This window comes from Cottoperca gobio, chromosome 19 (genome assembly GCF_900634415.1).
Source record: "Cottoperca gobio chromosome 19, fCotGob3.1, whole genome shotgun sequence".
NCBI classification, from domain to species: Eukaryota; Metazoa; Chordata; class Actinopteri; order Perciformes; family Bovichtidae; genus Cottoperca; species Cottoperca gobio.
In genome coordinates, this window is record NC_041373.1 from 17,606,941 (window position 1) to 17,623,484 (window position 16,544).

Consider the following 16,544-nt stretch of genomic DNA (forward strand, 5'->3'; position numbering starts at 1 on the left):
AAGAATGGTTTGACATTTTGGGAAATATGCTTATTTCCTCTCTTGCTTCGATCTTCTCCTCTAACTCTTGGCAAGAAAGGATATCGATCCATGTCCATGCCAGTGCTTCAGAGCCGACGAACGAGCCCCTGAAAGAAGTGAAAACGGACTAAAACCACCTCATTCTGGAGGATTTACTTCAAACCAGAATGAAATGCAAATGTTGACTCCACTGGTTAATGTGAATCAAAATCCCAAGCGAGTCAGAAGTTAATTATTTGTCACAGTCACATTAAGATCCAGCTGAGAGCGGAGCCCCAACACATATTTTCTGTCTGTTGTGTTACAATCGCTGATTCACTGCTGATCAGATGAATCAGCCGTGAGCAACACGGGTGCAGCGCAGCAACTAGAGTCAAGAGAGAGACAACAGCTACCACTGCATCTGCACGAGGAGACAAAACCACTGTGACAGCATAAATAAAGCAATTAGGACACAGAGAGAGAAAGCTCACTCCACCATTGTTCACTTCATTATCCAGAGTTTTATTATAAAGGTGTTCAGGTAAATAGAAATCCCCTCCAGCCGTGTGGCGTCGTCGTTAGAGCCTGAACAAGTCTGTTATCATTAGGTTTTAAATAACGATGTGCGGGATGAAGTTATGATGAGGATCCTTACAGCGTTTCTACTTTGAATGATAGTGTACTTAGAAACTAATCCCTCCATGAGATGTACGGAGATAGGAAACATCGTATAATAAGGAAAATACATGAAAACATCGTCGCATTATACGACGCTGCTGGCAGGTTAAGTGACCGGATGTAACTTGTATGTATGTGAGAGAGACAGAGGGGGGGGGAGAGAGAGAGAGAGAGAGAGAGAGAGCGAGAGAGAGGGGGAGAGAGAGAGAGCAGGGTCTAGGCGCGATCGAGATAGCTACGGGGGATAAGGATGTATGAGAGCGGAGAGGGAGCGGAGTTGTGTAGCTCCCCCTCTCTCTCTCTCGCTCTCTCTCTACCTCTCTCGCGCTCTCTATCTACTCTCGGAGGGAGAGAGAGAGAGACAGAGAGCGAGCAAGCGGAGAAGAGCGGAGCGGAGAGAGAGAGAGAGAGAGCGAGAGAGTGTGTGTGTGTGTGTGTGTGTGTGTGTGTGTGTGTGTGTGTGTATATAATACACTGCGGCTGTGCTCAAGTCAGCTGTTCTAACACTCTGAATGTGGTCAGACACAGGAGACACAGTAACGTGCAGAATGCTACAAATCTGCTGAGTAAAAACATTCATATCTCAGAGCAGAGGATAAACACAGTCAGCGTCCGGCCCCCCCCCCCCCCCCTGGTGGTTGTGTCACAGAATGCACACTGCTTCTCTTTACAGGCGCTCTCCCTTCAGCACCACAAGACGAAAGAGCAGCATTGCAGCAGCCCATCAGTTTCCTCTCCTGCTGCCTTTTCTAGTGAAGTGCAATATGATTAAATGAGCTGTACAAAAAGGGCCACTTCACCAATTCTACACATTTTCCTAATCTGCAGAAACTTTATGCAATTTAAAATCACTGGATCGCCTCATTAAAGAACTTAACACCAGCTGAAAGTAGTGTTGCATCTCTCATCACAGCCAGCAGTGATGTCATGGAGCACTGCAGTACACCATGACATCACTGAGGGACACTCATCGGACACTCAAACCAAGGTGAAGATTGTAACTTCAGTGTGCGCCGTCACTGATGACGCGGCCAAACAATCTCCCTCACAGGACGTCTTCCATTCTTACACAAACATGTTGCTCTTCCAGTATATTGAGGAACAGAGGCGTCAGAATGCGCTACAGAAGGTCAGAGCTACGTTATCCAACACTCCCACGACACGGACCACGCCGCCAACGCCAACGCCGGTGTGTGTGTGTGTGTGTGTGTGGTTAAAAAATGGTGGCTATTTTACTAATGCTCCCTCACACATAGTACAGCTTCCCTCTTTTTGCAAATTGCATTTCCAAGCGTCTTTTCTTCAACTAATATTCCAAGTTTTGTTGAGGAAAAGACTTTCTTTTACAATCAGAACAATTTCAAAGATGTCAAATGTTCACATAGAGGCTTTAAGTTCTCAGCGATCCCTTTAAAAACATGCAGTATTTATATAAATGTGACGCTAACACTCATTTTACAGTAGCTGAATGTTGGGTTTCACATTTCTTGGAGCAAATCTGTTGAGTTAAAGATATAGGCCACATATTCTTAGCCTGCTGTCATGGTTTCTGCAGATCTTGATCATGTTTTGATTCATTTATCTGACTGCAGCCTGAGACAGTGTTGCCTGAGCGCAGACTGCAGGCTACAATAAGCAGACTCCTGAGATATTAATACATGTTCTGTAGTGATGGAGGTTGTAGCAGCCCACACAGTCCCTCTCTGTTTAGCTTTCCCTGCTATGTGCCATCTACTCGTATCGCAGTACTGCTGTGTCTCTCACACAGATGTGTCACCTGTCAGAGAAAGAGTAGCCGCTGCTATCAGCGTTTATAAATGCAGATATTCATCCGCCATCAGTTGAAACAGCCGCCTCATCACAAAAAAGTTTTCCGCGTCAACTCTGGGAAACTAAATGAGCGCTCTGATTTGACCTCATTTATAAAGAATAGAGATCTATAATTATCTGAAGCAGGGTTGTGGAGGAGGAAGCAAGCGGGGAGGAAGGGACGAATGACGAGCAGAAAAGCACAAAGAGGAGACCTCATTTCATTTCTGGTGTCCAGATGTAAGAACAAGAGACTGATGACATCTTAGAGAGTGTGCTCAGACATGACGGAGAATGTGTTGGATCTACAGCCCAGTGGTGGGTCACGCATTTAAGCATAAAGCCAGTGGAATTAAAAGATATTTATATGATTTCAAATCCGCGATGAGCCTCGCTGGGTGCCTGGTCGGTGTCCAGGGACTTGTCAAAAGTAAGTAGATAAAAGAAAAGGTGAGCCGTATCTGATCCACTAGATAAACATGAACACACTAATGAGGCTTACAATGTATGTGATCAAAGTATGAGTAAAAGATAAATAAGAGAATGATATTTAGCACAAAACACAATTTAAACCAATAAAAACATGCAATCTTTCAAATATCCATCAGGGGGCGACTCCACTGCCTGGTTGTATAGAAGTCTATGAGAAAATGACTCCACTTCTCACTTGATTTATTACCTCATTAAACATTTTCCTGACGAGTTTATGATCTCAATCGCTAGAAACAAGTCTTCTTCAACACAGCATGATGTTCTTTTTGTAACTTATGGTCCCGTTTTGAGTCAAATAGATGATTAAGCAGAGCACGCTTTACCTTGTGATCACTAACAAGCCTGTTTTCCACGAGCCGAAACTCGATCTTGTCGCCCAAATATGGTTTCTTCTGGCTCCAAAGAAAACCAAGATGGCGACACATTCCAGGCTTCAAAACGGTCGTTCTCATAAACAATATTTGGATCAAACAAAGTGAGCAGGATTCATCCTCCGGGACCATGAATATCTGTAAATATAAACGGCGATCCATCCAGTCGCAGGCATCCCGAGAGCCGCTCGCTTGGATCAAAAGCAGTCTGGTTTTTATTCTTCCATCAGCCTGAAGCTGGTCACATAAAGCAGCGAGCGCCTTATTCCATCAACAACTATTAAAAAACAACTTGTTCCACTCTAATGTATGAATGTACTGGCGTTAGTGCCGTTTGTGCTCATAATGGAAAGTGTTTGGGAGGCACTCGTGAGCCTCTAATGTCTCTCATCTTGTGCAGCGCTCCGCTGCCTCCTGCACTTCAGAGTAAACACCATCATTATCAGCACTGTTGATAGAGAAAGCTTTGTGCACTGCAGGGTCAAGACAGAAGAGCTGATAAATGCAGATATGTGGACCCACCATCATCCTCCTCTAAATCACTCGTATTCCTTTATACGGCCAAGATGTCAGTTGATATCTACATAACTAATAAAGTAAACCAAATCCAAACGACAATAAAGACTCAGTAGAATACAGGCAGATGCAGCTTTAAAGGAATATCTTTGTAATCTGTTAAATCAACATTCAGCTCAAAAGCGCACACACACACACACACACACACACACACACACACACACACACACACACACACACACACACACACACACACACACACACACACACACACACACACACACACACACACACACACACACACACACACACACACACACACACACACACACACAGAGATTACATCCTAAAAGCAGAGCATCACTCAACCGAATGACACAACAGGAAGCCTTTGTGGCACTAACTGTGTTACAGGCAGCAGTGTCCATCCTTGTGTTGGTCACAATCACATCACACTACATGAACACACTGTTGACGGTTCGCTTGAATTAATAAATATGGATTTAAAAGCTTGAAATTGCCTTAAAGAAAGCTACTAGGGAATAGAGGATATCAAACATCAGCAGCAGCCTGATGCATCACAATGCATTAAATGTTCACTCACTTCACACTTCACATATATAATTACACTGATCGCAGAAACAGTGCAGGTGCAGACCCCGAAGAAGCTGATAAAAACGCACAAATTCTCCCAAAAATCAACATAAAACCATAGAAATAAAAGGAATATACTCACCCCAGACAATTCATGGTTTCAGCTTTCACCCATCGCAGAAAAACAAACTAATCACTAAGTTGCACCATGTAGCAGTGAGCGGACACGCCTACCGCTTCAGTGCTGCCTCTCTGAGGGGGACACAATATACAGCAGGACCTTGGTGCATGCAGGCTGTCGTTAGAGAGTGTCAGGGGAGACGGCCACCACAGAGAGAGAGCAGGTAGCAGCCCGAGCTCTGAGCAGAATAATGAGAATAAAACCCATCAGAGAGAAAAGAACCTCCGAAAGAGGGCGAGGGAGAGGAGCTAAGAGAGTTGTGAGATAGGGTGGGGGATGGAAAAGAGATGGCATTAATATTAGTATTGGCGCTCGTGCAAATAGGAGTGTCCTTCGTTATAAAAACACCAATGAGGAGTTCTCATTGTTTGTAATATTCTAATTTAAAGCTAAACACAAATCCTGGCGCCGAACGTCATTTCAGGTGACGAGACTACTCACTGACCTCGTCCTGCTGGAATCCCTTTACACAGTATATTAATACCACTAGCAATAGTTCAGAGTGCTGTAGTGGTGGACGGGAGCCAGTGTAGTAAGAGAACAAAAAGGTTTGATTGGCTTTACTTGTGGAAGAAGTGCAATCTGTGGACGAACTGTCGGGGGACTTTGAGAGGAGGTCTGGTGATTTGGGCACAGAACTGTGGCTCCCTGAGTGCTTTTTTTTTTTACGTTTAGTTATTTGGCTGAAGCTCCAGGTTTTATTTTAAGGGACTGCAGATACAGAGCTCCATGGCCACCGGTATTAAATGATGTTTCCACGAAGCGAGTACTAAATCTGCCCGTGGCTCTTCATCACAGACACCTCCATGCTGGGAATTCAGCTCACTTTGCCAATCCTCATTTACCTACTAGAAACTCTTCGCTCGCCTCCGCGTCAGTGTAGTCTCTCAGTTTCACTAACACTAATGACACTTTAAGCGACTTTGAGGGGGCGGGGGGTCACTGTGGATTTACCCCGTGTGGCAGATGGGCCCCACCTAAACCTAAAGCGTAGCTCTGACATGACTGGCAGCGGTCGAGACCCCCTCTAATCCATCCTGCAGAGTGAGCAAGCCTGTTTACGCGCTCATTACGAGTTAAATCCCTGCAGATTATTCGACTTTCCACTGGGATTTGACAAGTGAGGATGTGTTTGGGAAACAATACCAAGAATTGGAGTAACACTTGAACAACACTGGGAGCTTTGCAGAAGCACAAACTGTCCTTGGCAGCGGAGAATGACAGAAACCATGGGGAGATACAAAAGAGGGATAACGAAGCACGAGCAATATTCAGACAGGGGAGGTCTTGTGTCTCTTTTTAAAAGGTCTGTTTGGCCACATGGTTTCAGAGATCTTCCAGATATTCTACCAGCAGTTTATTCTTTCACAATCCAGGAGCTGAGCACCTCACCTGATGCTGGAGATGAGCTGTCGATGCTCATCAGTGGTGAGTATGTCGGGCAGGACCGAGGCCAACCACTCCACTCTCTTCTCGGCTGCGTACTGCTTCAGCACCGTGAACAGTTTCTCCTTCACTTCGGGTTCCTCGCCTAAAATCTGGTCAACCTGGTGGAGAAGGGACAATGATGTTAGAGGCCGTCACCTCCAGGTTGTTAACATCTGCTGTTGTATTTGTACATTTTACATTTGCTCACAGTGAGATTGATCGAGAACACAAACTGGAGCAGAAATACGAGTGAGCCTGGACTGAGCTGTGTGTATTCAAACGCACCCTCCTGTTGAACTCCAGAGCTTTATGTTTGCGGTCCAGTCTCGCTCCCTCTCCTCCCAGCTGACTGTCCTCTATGCTGATGCTGTGTTTCTGCCTCGGCCCGAGACACAGCACCCCCAGGCGGAGCGTCCTCCCCTGGGAGGCCTTGATCAGCGCCGCGGCCGTCTCGTGCTGCCTGACGGGGATGCCGTTGACCTCCATGACGTAATCCCCGGCCCTCAGGCCTGCGCGGCCGGCTGGAGAGCACGGCGAGCAGTCCTCCACCAGCAGGGGGCAGTCTCCCACGATGGTGAACCCAAAACGACCGTCCGGACCTGGTATGATGTCCATCTGTAGAGTAGGAGGAAATAGGAATTGTATTGAATTGAATTTAAAGGAATACTTCACCCCATAAACGACCGTTTGTATATCAATTACTCCCTCAGTGTTACGTAGAAAACATTTCCTGCATGCACGAGGTGAGTGATCTACTAAAGGTCATTATGTGGGGGGAGTTTTCCTTTAAGAACTTACCCCTGATCAGTCTGGATGTACAGTGGCTGCACTACATACCTGCTGTATGCGGGACACCACTCCGATACTGGGAGGGATGTTCTTCTGAGTCTGTGCGATGGCGACGAGAGCTTGGGGACCCAGAGTTGACACATTGTGGCCCTCGATCTCCAGGACCTGGTCCCCCGCCTGCAACCCGGCCAGGTGGGCGCTGCTGCCCTCCTCCACAGAGAGGATGTAGCTGGGTCCATTGCCGCCCAGCTGGAAGCCGAACTCCTCAGGCCAGCCCTGGTTGGACGACGGCATGCTGAGGACTGAAGGGACGAGAGGACGGGATTAAATAAGTGAAGTGGGAGAAAGAAAAGAGTCTCATCAAAGTTGCTGCAGACAAAATGCTACAAAAAGGGAAACACTTACCAACTGTGGCCAATATATTCAAGTCTATCGACATTGCAGAAACCTCTTTGGATCAAATATTCCTTTGAATGTATTAAAAGAGCTCCAATTCTAAGCCTCCGTGCCCCGTCTCCTCTCCCTGCTGCTGTCTTCCGAGTCTCAAGTCGTACTATTGAGTCTCTGTAACCCTCTACCCTGAACCGTGACACACTCAGCGGTCCCTGACCTGGTTCACAAACTCCAAAGCAGCCAATCAAATTAAGGCATCGCAGAGATTGTGACCTTAATTAGCTTCAGAGACAAAAGTTCCTCCAGCAAATCTTTTTTTTTTTTTTTTTACTCAGTGCACATGCGAGAGTGTCCTGTTGAATGGTAATTATGCAATCGAGCACACAGCTGACTGCATGGACTTCTAAGCAGGTGAGGGATACAAAGCGGCATCAAATAAACATATAGAGACACTTAATATGAAGAAGTAACAGATCCACATGGACAGTTCTCTAAAACATTTCCAATATGACAAATACAGAGAAATGGACATAATCAGCTTTAAACCTTGTGGCTCAGCTGGAAGCTAATAACGTGCAGCAGCAGGATGCACTCAGTGGACGACGCCGATAAAAGACTTACAGAAATCTTTAGATGGATACCGAGAGCCCCGTCGGAAAGAGTATCTGCCTTTTTTGTTTTGCAAAAACTTCTTCATCTTGAATGTTTAAATAGCAGGCGGCCTTGCTGGCAGCCTGATATCCAACCGGTCCTCTCAAATGTAATGTTTGAGAAAAGCCCAAGGACCAACCCAAAGTCAAACAGAAAGGGTGACAAACTCAAAACATTGCCCCATTCCTCCGCCCTGAAACCACAGCAGTGTCCTCATGAGCAAAGGGTGAGCGTGCACGAGGAGCAAGTGCAGTCTCCCTGCGAGTGTGTCAAGGAGTTAGTCCCGCGTCTCATCCCCGATTCATCCTCGGGCCGGCCTGCTCGCACAGTGTTAATCAGAAAACTGGGACGCATGCACCCAAGCACCTTGGTTCCTTAATAATTCTCTCTCCAAAAAGGGTATTGTGTGAGGCCTCATTTTTCTATAAATACACCAATGTGACTTTTTTCCTCCTCCTTCTCTCTTGGCTAGGTGGCTCTCCGAGGGACCGCTCCTGACCCAGAATCACTCTGAGTCGACGCAAGAAAGCCCGATGAGGACTAATTGGAGCGTCTGCGTGCCTGGGATTCTGTGCGTGCGTGTGTGTGTGAGCACACTGAAAAGTTGGGTCCATTGAGAAGGAGCAGGGGCAATTTAAGACTAGCCTGTGGGATTAGTTGGATTATGAGCTGAATCTTCAGCCCTCCTCCACCCACTGTCATTAATACTGGAGGAGCACATGCTCCGCTCTCTTAATGAATCACACACTGTAGTGGAAGCACATGTGTGCACAGCGTGTGACATGGATCACCGAGCGACAGAACACACACAGAGAGGAGATCTCAGTGCAAGATGGAGACAAAACATTCAGAATAAATAAATAATATATATAAAGACTGAGGATCAGAGGGTTAAAGACACAGTGTGTTACGTTGTTAGGTGATAATAGCATGTTTGAAATCCTTTGAAGGGATAGTTTGGATGGTTTGTAGTGGGGTTGTATGAGGTACTGATGTTCTGCAGTGGACATCAGCAAAATGTCATTTAACACGACTAAATTACACTTAAATTGCAAAAATGTGTGCAGATTTAATAGTTTAATAGCTGCTCACTTACAATGACAGGATGTAAATGTAATTAGTTATTATATGAGAGATTATGTAGCAGGAAGAAATCAAAAACAGATTATTGTATTATTTTATATTATAAAACAAACTGTCATTAGTGGCAAAGCAGGCAATGAGGAACAGACCGGTACCAGCTGAATAATTCAACACAAATGATCCAATCGAACTCTCCTCTTACACGACAGCCAAGACTTCACTCGTGTGGGACGAGACAGAACATATTCTTAAGAATATAAAGTTCTTTGCTCTTTGAAAGGGCGCACATGCAAATAATATCGTATAGAAAAGTTATTTCTGGGACAATATGTCGTTCAACAAAAAGGAGTTACTTGATGTAACCCATCGTTAGAGACACATTTCTCAACCTCAAACTGTAACTGCAAAAACACTCAATGCATTGGGACCGACCACGTAGAACATAAGGAAAAACCTAAAATGGTCGACAGCACATCCACACATCCCGTACCTTTTCAAACAGCATCCACAGATGTCCATGCAGAGCTGGAGAGTGACGCTCCCCTCTCCGGCACTGCGAGCTGTAATATGAGTGTTCGGCCATGACGGCAACCAGAGCCAACAGGTGTCTTGTGATGCCTTGTTGCATTGTGTGGAGCACTGGAAGGCAGTGACAGAGAGAAAACAATCATAAGTAACTGTGAGTTATTAATGTAGGCACTGAAAGGTTAGCCCTTAACTTGTGCCTCACTCGGGATATTTTTTGCCTTTTTAATTGTGCATACGGCCTAACATTTTTCAAATTTCAGAATTTCCTATAATAAGTCTATTATAATTTGTGTGCCCAAAATACAGACATTCAGGCCCTTAAGGAGACACATGTGCCCATCCAAACCACATATTGATATTGACACCATGACCATTACAGTATAAAATCTTGCATTCCTTGCACTGGCTTCAAAATTGTAGCTTTTTCTATTTTCCACCAGATTTAACTCTTTTTTCTCATGTTTTTTCTCTATGCATGCAGTTTCCTGCACAAAAGTAAAAATGCATAAAAATTAAAGTTGTTGCTCATCATTGACTTAACCCAGACTGTGAACAAAATGCCCCCCTAGCGTTTAGTATACAGAAAATAATTTGCATTATGTAAACAAACTAGAATTTAAAGGATTAAAATTCTGAAAATGTATTAATACTTGGTGATTATGATCAGGACTGAGGTTGGTTAAAAGACGCAACTCAGTGAAAGCGAAAGAAATATTAATATATAATATTTTTATGGAAGTATTTTGACATTTTTGTCACATCACGACTTCAAAAAACAAGATGCATTTCTAATAAACACATAGGAGAATGAAATGTGGCTGTTATGGTGAATATGTGATGAAGAATAAAGTGGTCTTCTGGAAAAAGGCATTCAAAACACTCTAAAATGGGTGAAAACATTACAGTCTAATCATAATAAAACCGTATTAGGATTATGTATAAAGAAAACTTTATTATCTCTAATAGTTGGACAAACTCCACATGTATATCGGCATGCAGCTCGATCCTTGCACCCTCCCCCCTGCAGGCTGCACCACCGTCAGCACAGCCCCTCAGCTGTTAGCTTGGACTTTAGCTACATCGATGCTAAGGAAGTAGCATTGTTTACAGCCCCACAAGTGATGGTGGTGGCCATAGCGCTAACAATACCAGCTATGTTGACGTGAGATAAAACACTTAAAGGCGACTATGTGTGACCTCGACTAGAAGGTAGGGGGGGGGGGGATTTCAGTAAATGGCTTAAAGAAGTAAAGAAAGCGGGAATAGATATGCTAGTTAGCTAACGTTGGCTACTAACTTAGGTTAGCATGCTAACGTAAAGTTGTTCATCTGAGTCGTTTTAGAAGACACACCCTACATTATCTCGTTTAAAAGTCTTCGTTGTGTTAAAACAAATAGAAAATAATGACACAGCTATAGCTTTTTGGTGAGTTTGCTACCTGTTCGTGGTAAACACCTGTTGTTTGGTCTCTCTGAAGCCGCCAGGTGAGATGGATTTCCTCACCCTGTTCGCTGTCTACGTCGTTGTGGTGCTGACATGCATAGTGCTCGTCTGCAAATACTCAGGCCAGCAGCAAACCCCCTTTAGTATCCTCTTCAACTCTGTAGGAAAGGTAAGAAAACTACACTTTGACTGCACTCCCACACACCGACACTGTGTGGCGCTGTTAGATGAATGTATTACAACATCATATCGACTGCAATGAAAGCTGCCAGCTTGTTTTCACAGGTAGTTGCACCATTTACGCCAAAATGGCTCCAAAAGTTGTCACAGTGGACTATGCACAGGCTGTTTCATCAAAGGTTTGTAGTTGGTGTTCCCAGAAATAAAGAATATTTCATTTAATATATATGTCCCCGGTGTGTGGGATCAATAAAGTTAAAAAAAAATCTTAAATCTGTATTTTTCTATAGTCTAATATTGTGTTTTTCATTCTACTACAATCCTGTATATTATTTGCCTTCAGTCTTTGTCATTTGCTTCTAATTTCAGGAACAACATGTTCATCTATCTGCACATCCTGCTAGAGGGAGCTGTGTATGTCGAGTTCACCTACGAGGTGTTTGGCTTCTGCAGGGAGATGGACACCACTCTGACCAGCCTGTCTGTGCCTTATATCCTGCTCACCATCAAGACCTTCTTCTTCTACCTCTGCATCAAGAGAGATCCAGGTTAATATTATATTAGCGGAAGTATATTATGCAAACTGATTTGTTGTTGGCTGCAATGTTAGGACATATTGTGTGAGGCAGGCAGGGGAAGTGAGGCGTGTTGAGGTGTGAGATATAATTAGATATAACTACATCGTACAGTAAAACAGGCGTCACGTGAGTCCATGTCTTGGGAATGCCCGATGCTAGCGACTGTGCTGATTGTTTGTTTTGTTCATGGCACCAAACTCAATCTTCTGATATTAGAAATGTTCTGTTGTTTGCATACATACTCCTGTTAAATATGCTTCTAATGTCCCTTCAAGGATCATTTAATTTAGTCTTGAAGTGTGTCTGGTCTACCTTAATACTGATCTCAAGGCCCTTGTAGGTTGTGGGCGTGCGTATTTCCGCAGAGTGTTTGGTGTTATAACACTGCAGTCATGTTTTCTCTCCTCTCGACTGGCAGGCACAGTGATGAAGAAGAAAATCGCTGGCCAGCTGCACATCTATCCGTATGACAGGAGGCTGTTTCACCCGGGAGTCTCCTGTGAAACCTGCAAGCTCGTCAAACCGGCTCGCTCCAAACACTGCAGTGAGTAAAGAAATGTTTTAATAGTAACAAATAGGCACCGTAGTAAATATCGTTATGTATTATTTGTGTAACAGAATCCTACTCGCTGTTAAACACTGTCTGTGTTGCAGGTGTCTGCAACAGATGTGTCCAACGTTTTGACCACCACTGTGTCTGGGTGAACAACTGCATTGGTGCTAAGAACACGCGTTACTTCTTGCTTTACCTCTTCAGCGTGTGCGCCATGGCGGGTGCCATTGCTGTACTAACAGGAGACATGCTGTTTCATGCTGTACTGCGGTCAGGGCTTCTTAGAGCCAGTTATTTAGACGAGTCTGGCCAGCAGCAGTCAGCAGGGCCTCTGTTTGTTGCACAGGTGAGACTCCATACTGCTCACATGCTGCATGTTGTATACATATCCTGCAGCCGCAGTAATACCTACAATTGTTTTATTTTTCTCTCCGTCGCTCCAGCATCTGTTCCTGACCTTCCCACGAATCGTCTTCATGCTGGGATTTCTGATCTTCGTCTTCTTCCTCCTGGCGGGTTATGCCCTTTTCCATTCCTTCCTGGCTCTCGTCAACCAGACTTCCAATGAGTGGTACAAAAGTCGAGGTTACGTGTGTCAGCACTGCCACCCAGCCGCAACAGCAGACCGCCTCTGCAGCCCAGCGCCAGACCACTCTAAAAGATACTACTACAGCAGAGGGCTACTCCGAAACCTGGGAGAGATTTTCTTCCCGCCACTACCTGTTCACAAAAAAGACAAATGAAAGAAAGTTCCTGCCGTCTGTGGTGCTATGCTGCATTTACGGTTCATCCCAAGAACTACTGCTCACTGAAGAAATTAAGTTTACATTAGCAATTTCTTTATGAGCTCTGGTGTCGACCTCCCACAAGGTGTCACATATTGGAAAGTAATCCTTGTTGGATTGTTAATTAAATGTTCTAATTGCAAGCATAGGACATATTTATAACCATTTTATATCCTTTGCCTGCCATAAACTAAAGCGTGAACGCTTCAGTTTGTTGGAGCATCCTACCATTGTCATTTTTATAATACATGATCATGGCGTTAGGTCTCAGGTTTCACATATGTTGTACTTTATGTATTTTTATCAGCCATGGGTCAGGTACTGTGGGGATTTAAAATAAAGAAATAATTGAATGAAGTGGAAGCGGTACACTGACATTCATTACAGTAGTGTTATCAAACACACCTATGCTAGTTGGACAGCACAGAAGCAAAAGTAAAATGTGCATTCACATGTTATGGCGTCGGTAGGATGGCCCTGAGATGCAAAACACAACATTAAACAAAACACATTAACAAAGGGAAACAGTATTTTACAAAGCACAGCAGCGTCGAAGAAAACACATCGACATGTTGAGGTGTTGTCTGATTTTTAATTTTATATTGAACACACATTAAAAACATACGAGAGAAAAGTGTTGTCTTATTGCTAATAATGTGTTTTCTATATTTATTCTGCATCAAACATAGCTCCCATTAGGTTTTGAATACTTTCCCTCAACACTCATCAATAAATCAATCAAACTTTATTTATATAGCACTTTTCGAACAAATCAAATGGATTTCAAAATGTCTTAAAAGCTATTGACAAAAATTATGAGTTAAAAGTAGTCAAATGTGAAAACAAATACTAAACAAAATACAGTGACATAAATAATAAAGATTATTGTAAAATAAGTATGAATAATAAAACCATAGAATTATAAAACTACAAAAAAGCCAGCATAAAACTACAACTCATGGGAGTTGTAGTTTTATGCTGAGAAGATATAGGATGTTTGACTTGTAGTAGCTGTGTAGTTCAGAATACGCCGCTATTATGTCTCAGATATATATATATAATATATATTTTGGAAAAGCCAAATACATGAGCAGGACAGACGATTGACCGGAAGTGGACTGGACTTCTTCGTGTGTTCCTGTCCCTTTAAGCCGGTGCGGAAGTAACCACGGATTTGCTGCAACACTCAAGCAAGTAAAAGGTCAGGTTATTTTATCTCCGGTGAATTTTTTAGCTTTACACTTATTAAACCAAATAACTGGCACACACACACACACACACACACACACACACACAGCTGGGTGTGTCTACATACAGTAGTACTGAAGTTTACGACAGCGCGAGCGTTTGTGCGGTTGGGAACTGTAACGGTTACTTAACGTTGACGTCAGGACAGTTGGTGTTTGAGTGACAGCGTCTCTTCCCTGATGTCGGGGTCAAAGTGTACACGCCTCAACGGGGCGCTGGTGAAACAAGTGCTGGACTCGGTGGACAGCGTCCTGTTTGACTGCGACGGGGTCATCTGGCGGGGGGACCAGGCCATCCCGGGCGCCTCTCAAGTCATAAACCTGCTCAAGCAAAAGGGCAAGAAGGTGTTTTTCGTCACCAACAACAGCACCAAGACGAGGAAGATGTACGTCGACAAAATGTCTACGTTGGGGTTCAACGCGAAAGAGGACGAGGTGTTCGGGACGGCGTACTGCTCCGCCGTGTACCTGAAGACTGTCTGCAAGCTGGAGGGCAAAGTGTACCTGGTAGGAAGCAATGCGATGCGAGAGGAGCTGGAGGCGGTGGGGATCCAGCAGACCGGGGTGGGACCCGACCACATCTCCGGGAAGCAGACCGACTGGGCCAACGTGCCCCTGGAGTCCGAGGTGAAGGCGGTGGTGGTCGGCTTCGATGAGCATTTCAGTTACATGAAGTTAAACAGAGCCTTGCAGTACCTGACCCAGCCGGGCTGTCTGTTTGTGGGAACCAACAGGGACACCAGGCTGCCCCTGGAGGGGGGCAAGGCCGTCCCAGGTAGGGATACTCACTGGATACACACTCACACTCACACACACGTCAGATGCAGGAATGATTAAGTCTACTTCCTGGAAAGCCTTTCTCCAACACACACAGGCATATACTTTTAAAAGTGTGTCGACATTTTGGCACCTATCAGAAATCCTCTATTTGAAAAGAGAGTAAAGTGTCTGGTACACAGTTAAATAGAATAAAATACAGTAACCGTAATATAAGTACAGTCATTGGAAAGAAGTGTGTAGGAGTGAATACTGCACACAGTGTTGGAATAGACTTTTCTCGGTGTGGTGGTCTACCAGGGGCCGTGGTGACGTCTGAACACACAAGCTCCACCCGTCCCAAATGCTCAAAGTTACTTCATTATAATTGTAATATTTGAGGGTCTATGGGTATTTTTTATTTTACGCTTGGAGCTTTTATAGTTGAGGTGAATGAAATAATGTTTGCACCACAAGCTGAATTAGCTTTTATCAGAAAGTTGAATTTAAATGTAATTCTGCATTAAGAAAGACTTAAATCCTCCTCCTCCCCCCCCCAGGTACAGGCTGCCTGCTGCAGGCCGTGGAGACCGCCGCCCAGCGCCAAGCCCAGACGGTGGGCAAACCCAACCACTTCATGTTCGACTGCGTGGCCTCCCAGTTCGGCGTGGACCCCAGCCGCTGCCTGATGGTGGGCGACCGCCTCGACACAGACATCATGCTGGGATCCAACTGCGGCCTGAAGACCCTCCTCACCCTCACAGGGGTCAGCACCGTGGCGGACGCCGAGGCCCATCAGAAGAGCGGCTGTGCGGAGAGGCAGGGGATGGTGCCCGATTATTACGTGGAGAGCATCGCCGACCTTCTGCCGGCTCTGCAGGGATGAAGTGTAGCTCCGTGAGAGCGAGAGGACTCCAGACTCCATTGCTTACTAAAAGGGAATATTTTTCATTAAGATTTATATGATTAAAATCACATCTATTACAAAGTCACGACCGAGCAGCGAGCAGATGTGCGACAGAGGAGACAAAGACTTCATTATTTAAATAAAAAGATTTAGTTTTTGAAAGTTAAAAACCTGCTAATTTAAAACGATTGTTTCATAACATAAGAACAATGACTTACAGTATTGTGTCAATGTGTTGTATCTTGCTGTTTGGAGAAAGGAGAAGGGAGAGTGTTCTTCAGTGATGCAATACAAGTCACACTCGAGGGGAATGAGCACATGATGTGTTAACAGCTTGCTAATATGTGTGTGTTCAGGTTAACAGCTGTTTTAACGTCTATAAATCACACAGTGGAGCTGAACGCCACTGACCTGGCCTCGCTTAACCCTTTATTCCCCACTGTTCTGCTGAACTGTGGAAATAATTAATTACATTAATTGGAGTCGGTTCATGAGTGAAACATTAAAAGATAGCGTATACGTTTGAAAGGTAATCCAGTCTTCCTTCTCACCTCGTGTGTTCCCTGACTTGTCCTTGA

The 16,544-nt window shown here is 44.6% G+C and overlaps 3 protein-coding genes across 3 annotated transcripts in view; 2 read left to right on the plus strand and 1 right to left on the minus strand.

The window, feature by feature from the left end:
• LOC115024546 (delphilin-like) overlaps window positions 1-7,999 on the minus strand; it is a 31,254-nt gene extending 23,255 nt beyond the window's left edge. Inside the window, 4 exon segments of the mRNA XM_029456239.1 lie at window positions 6,037-6,191; window positions 6,358-6,687; window positions 6,910-7,163; window positions 7,876-7,999. Coding sequence (XP_029312099.1) covers window positions 6,037-6,191; window positions 6,358-6,687; window positions 6,910-7,163; window positions 7,876-7,951 — 815 coding nt within the window. The 5' untranslated portion in view covers window positions 7,952-7,999.
• Window positions 8,000-10,542: 2,543 nt separating this feature from the next.
• Window positions 10,543-13,726, plus strand: zdhhc4 (zDHHC palmitoyltransferase 4). The gene is made up of 7 exons (XM_029455919.1): window positions 10,543-10,725; window positions 10,995-11,129; window positions 11,246-11,319; window positions 11,510-11,688; window positions 12,137-12,262; window positions 12,373-12,617; window positions 12,715-13,726. The coding sequence occupies exons 2-7, from the start codon at window positions 11,007-11,009 to the stop codon at window positions 13,012-13,014; spliced, it is 1,047 nt and encodes a 348-aa protein (XP_029311779.1). The 5' UTR covers window positions 10,543-10,725; window positions 10,995-11,006; the 3' UTR covers window positions 13,015-13,726.
• Window positions 13,727-14,229: 503 nt separating this feature from the next.
• Window positions 14,230-16,490, plus strand: pgp (phosphoglycolate phosphatase). Its single transcript, XM_029455920.1, has 2 exons — window positions 14,230-15,078; window positions 15,620-16,490. The coding sequence occupies exons 1-2, from the start codon at window positions 14,484-14,486 to the stop codon at window positions 15,943-15,945; spliced, it is 921 nt and encodes a 306-aa protein (XP_029311780.1). The 5' UTR covers window positions 14,230-14,483; the 3' UTR covers window positions 15,946-16,490.
• The last annotated feature ends 54 nt before the right edge of the window (window positions 16,491-16,544 follow it).

Excerpts from the sequence above, each read along its gene's own strand:
- zdhhc4 (XM_029455919.1), top strand. The coding sequence starts at position 11,007 with ATGGATTTCCTCACCCTGTTCGCTGTCTACGTCGTTGTGGTGCTGACA. Across the intron at positions 11,320-11,509 it reads CACAGGCTGTTTCATCAAAG|GAACAACATGTTCATCTATC; the intron begins GTTTGTAGTTGG and ends TTCTAATTTCAG. Across the intron at positions 12,263-12,372 it reads GGCTCGCTCCAAACACTGCA|GTGTCTGCAACAGATGTGTC; the intron begins GTGAGTAAAGAA and ends TCTGTGTTGCAG.
- pgp (XM_029455920.1), top strand. The coding sequence starts at position 14,484 with ATGTCGGGGTCAAAGTGTACACGCCTCAACGGGGCGCTGGTGAAACAA. Across the intron at positions 15,079-15,619 it reads GGGGGGCAAGGCCGTCCCAG|GTACAGGCTGCCTGCTGCAG; the intron begins GTAGGGATACTC and ends TCCCCCCCCCAG.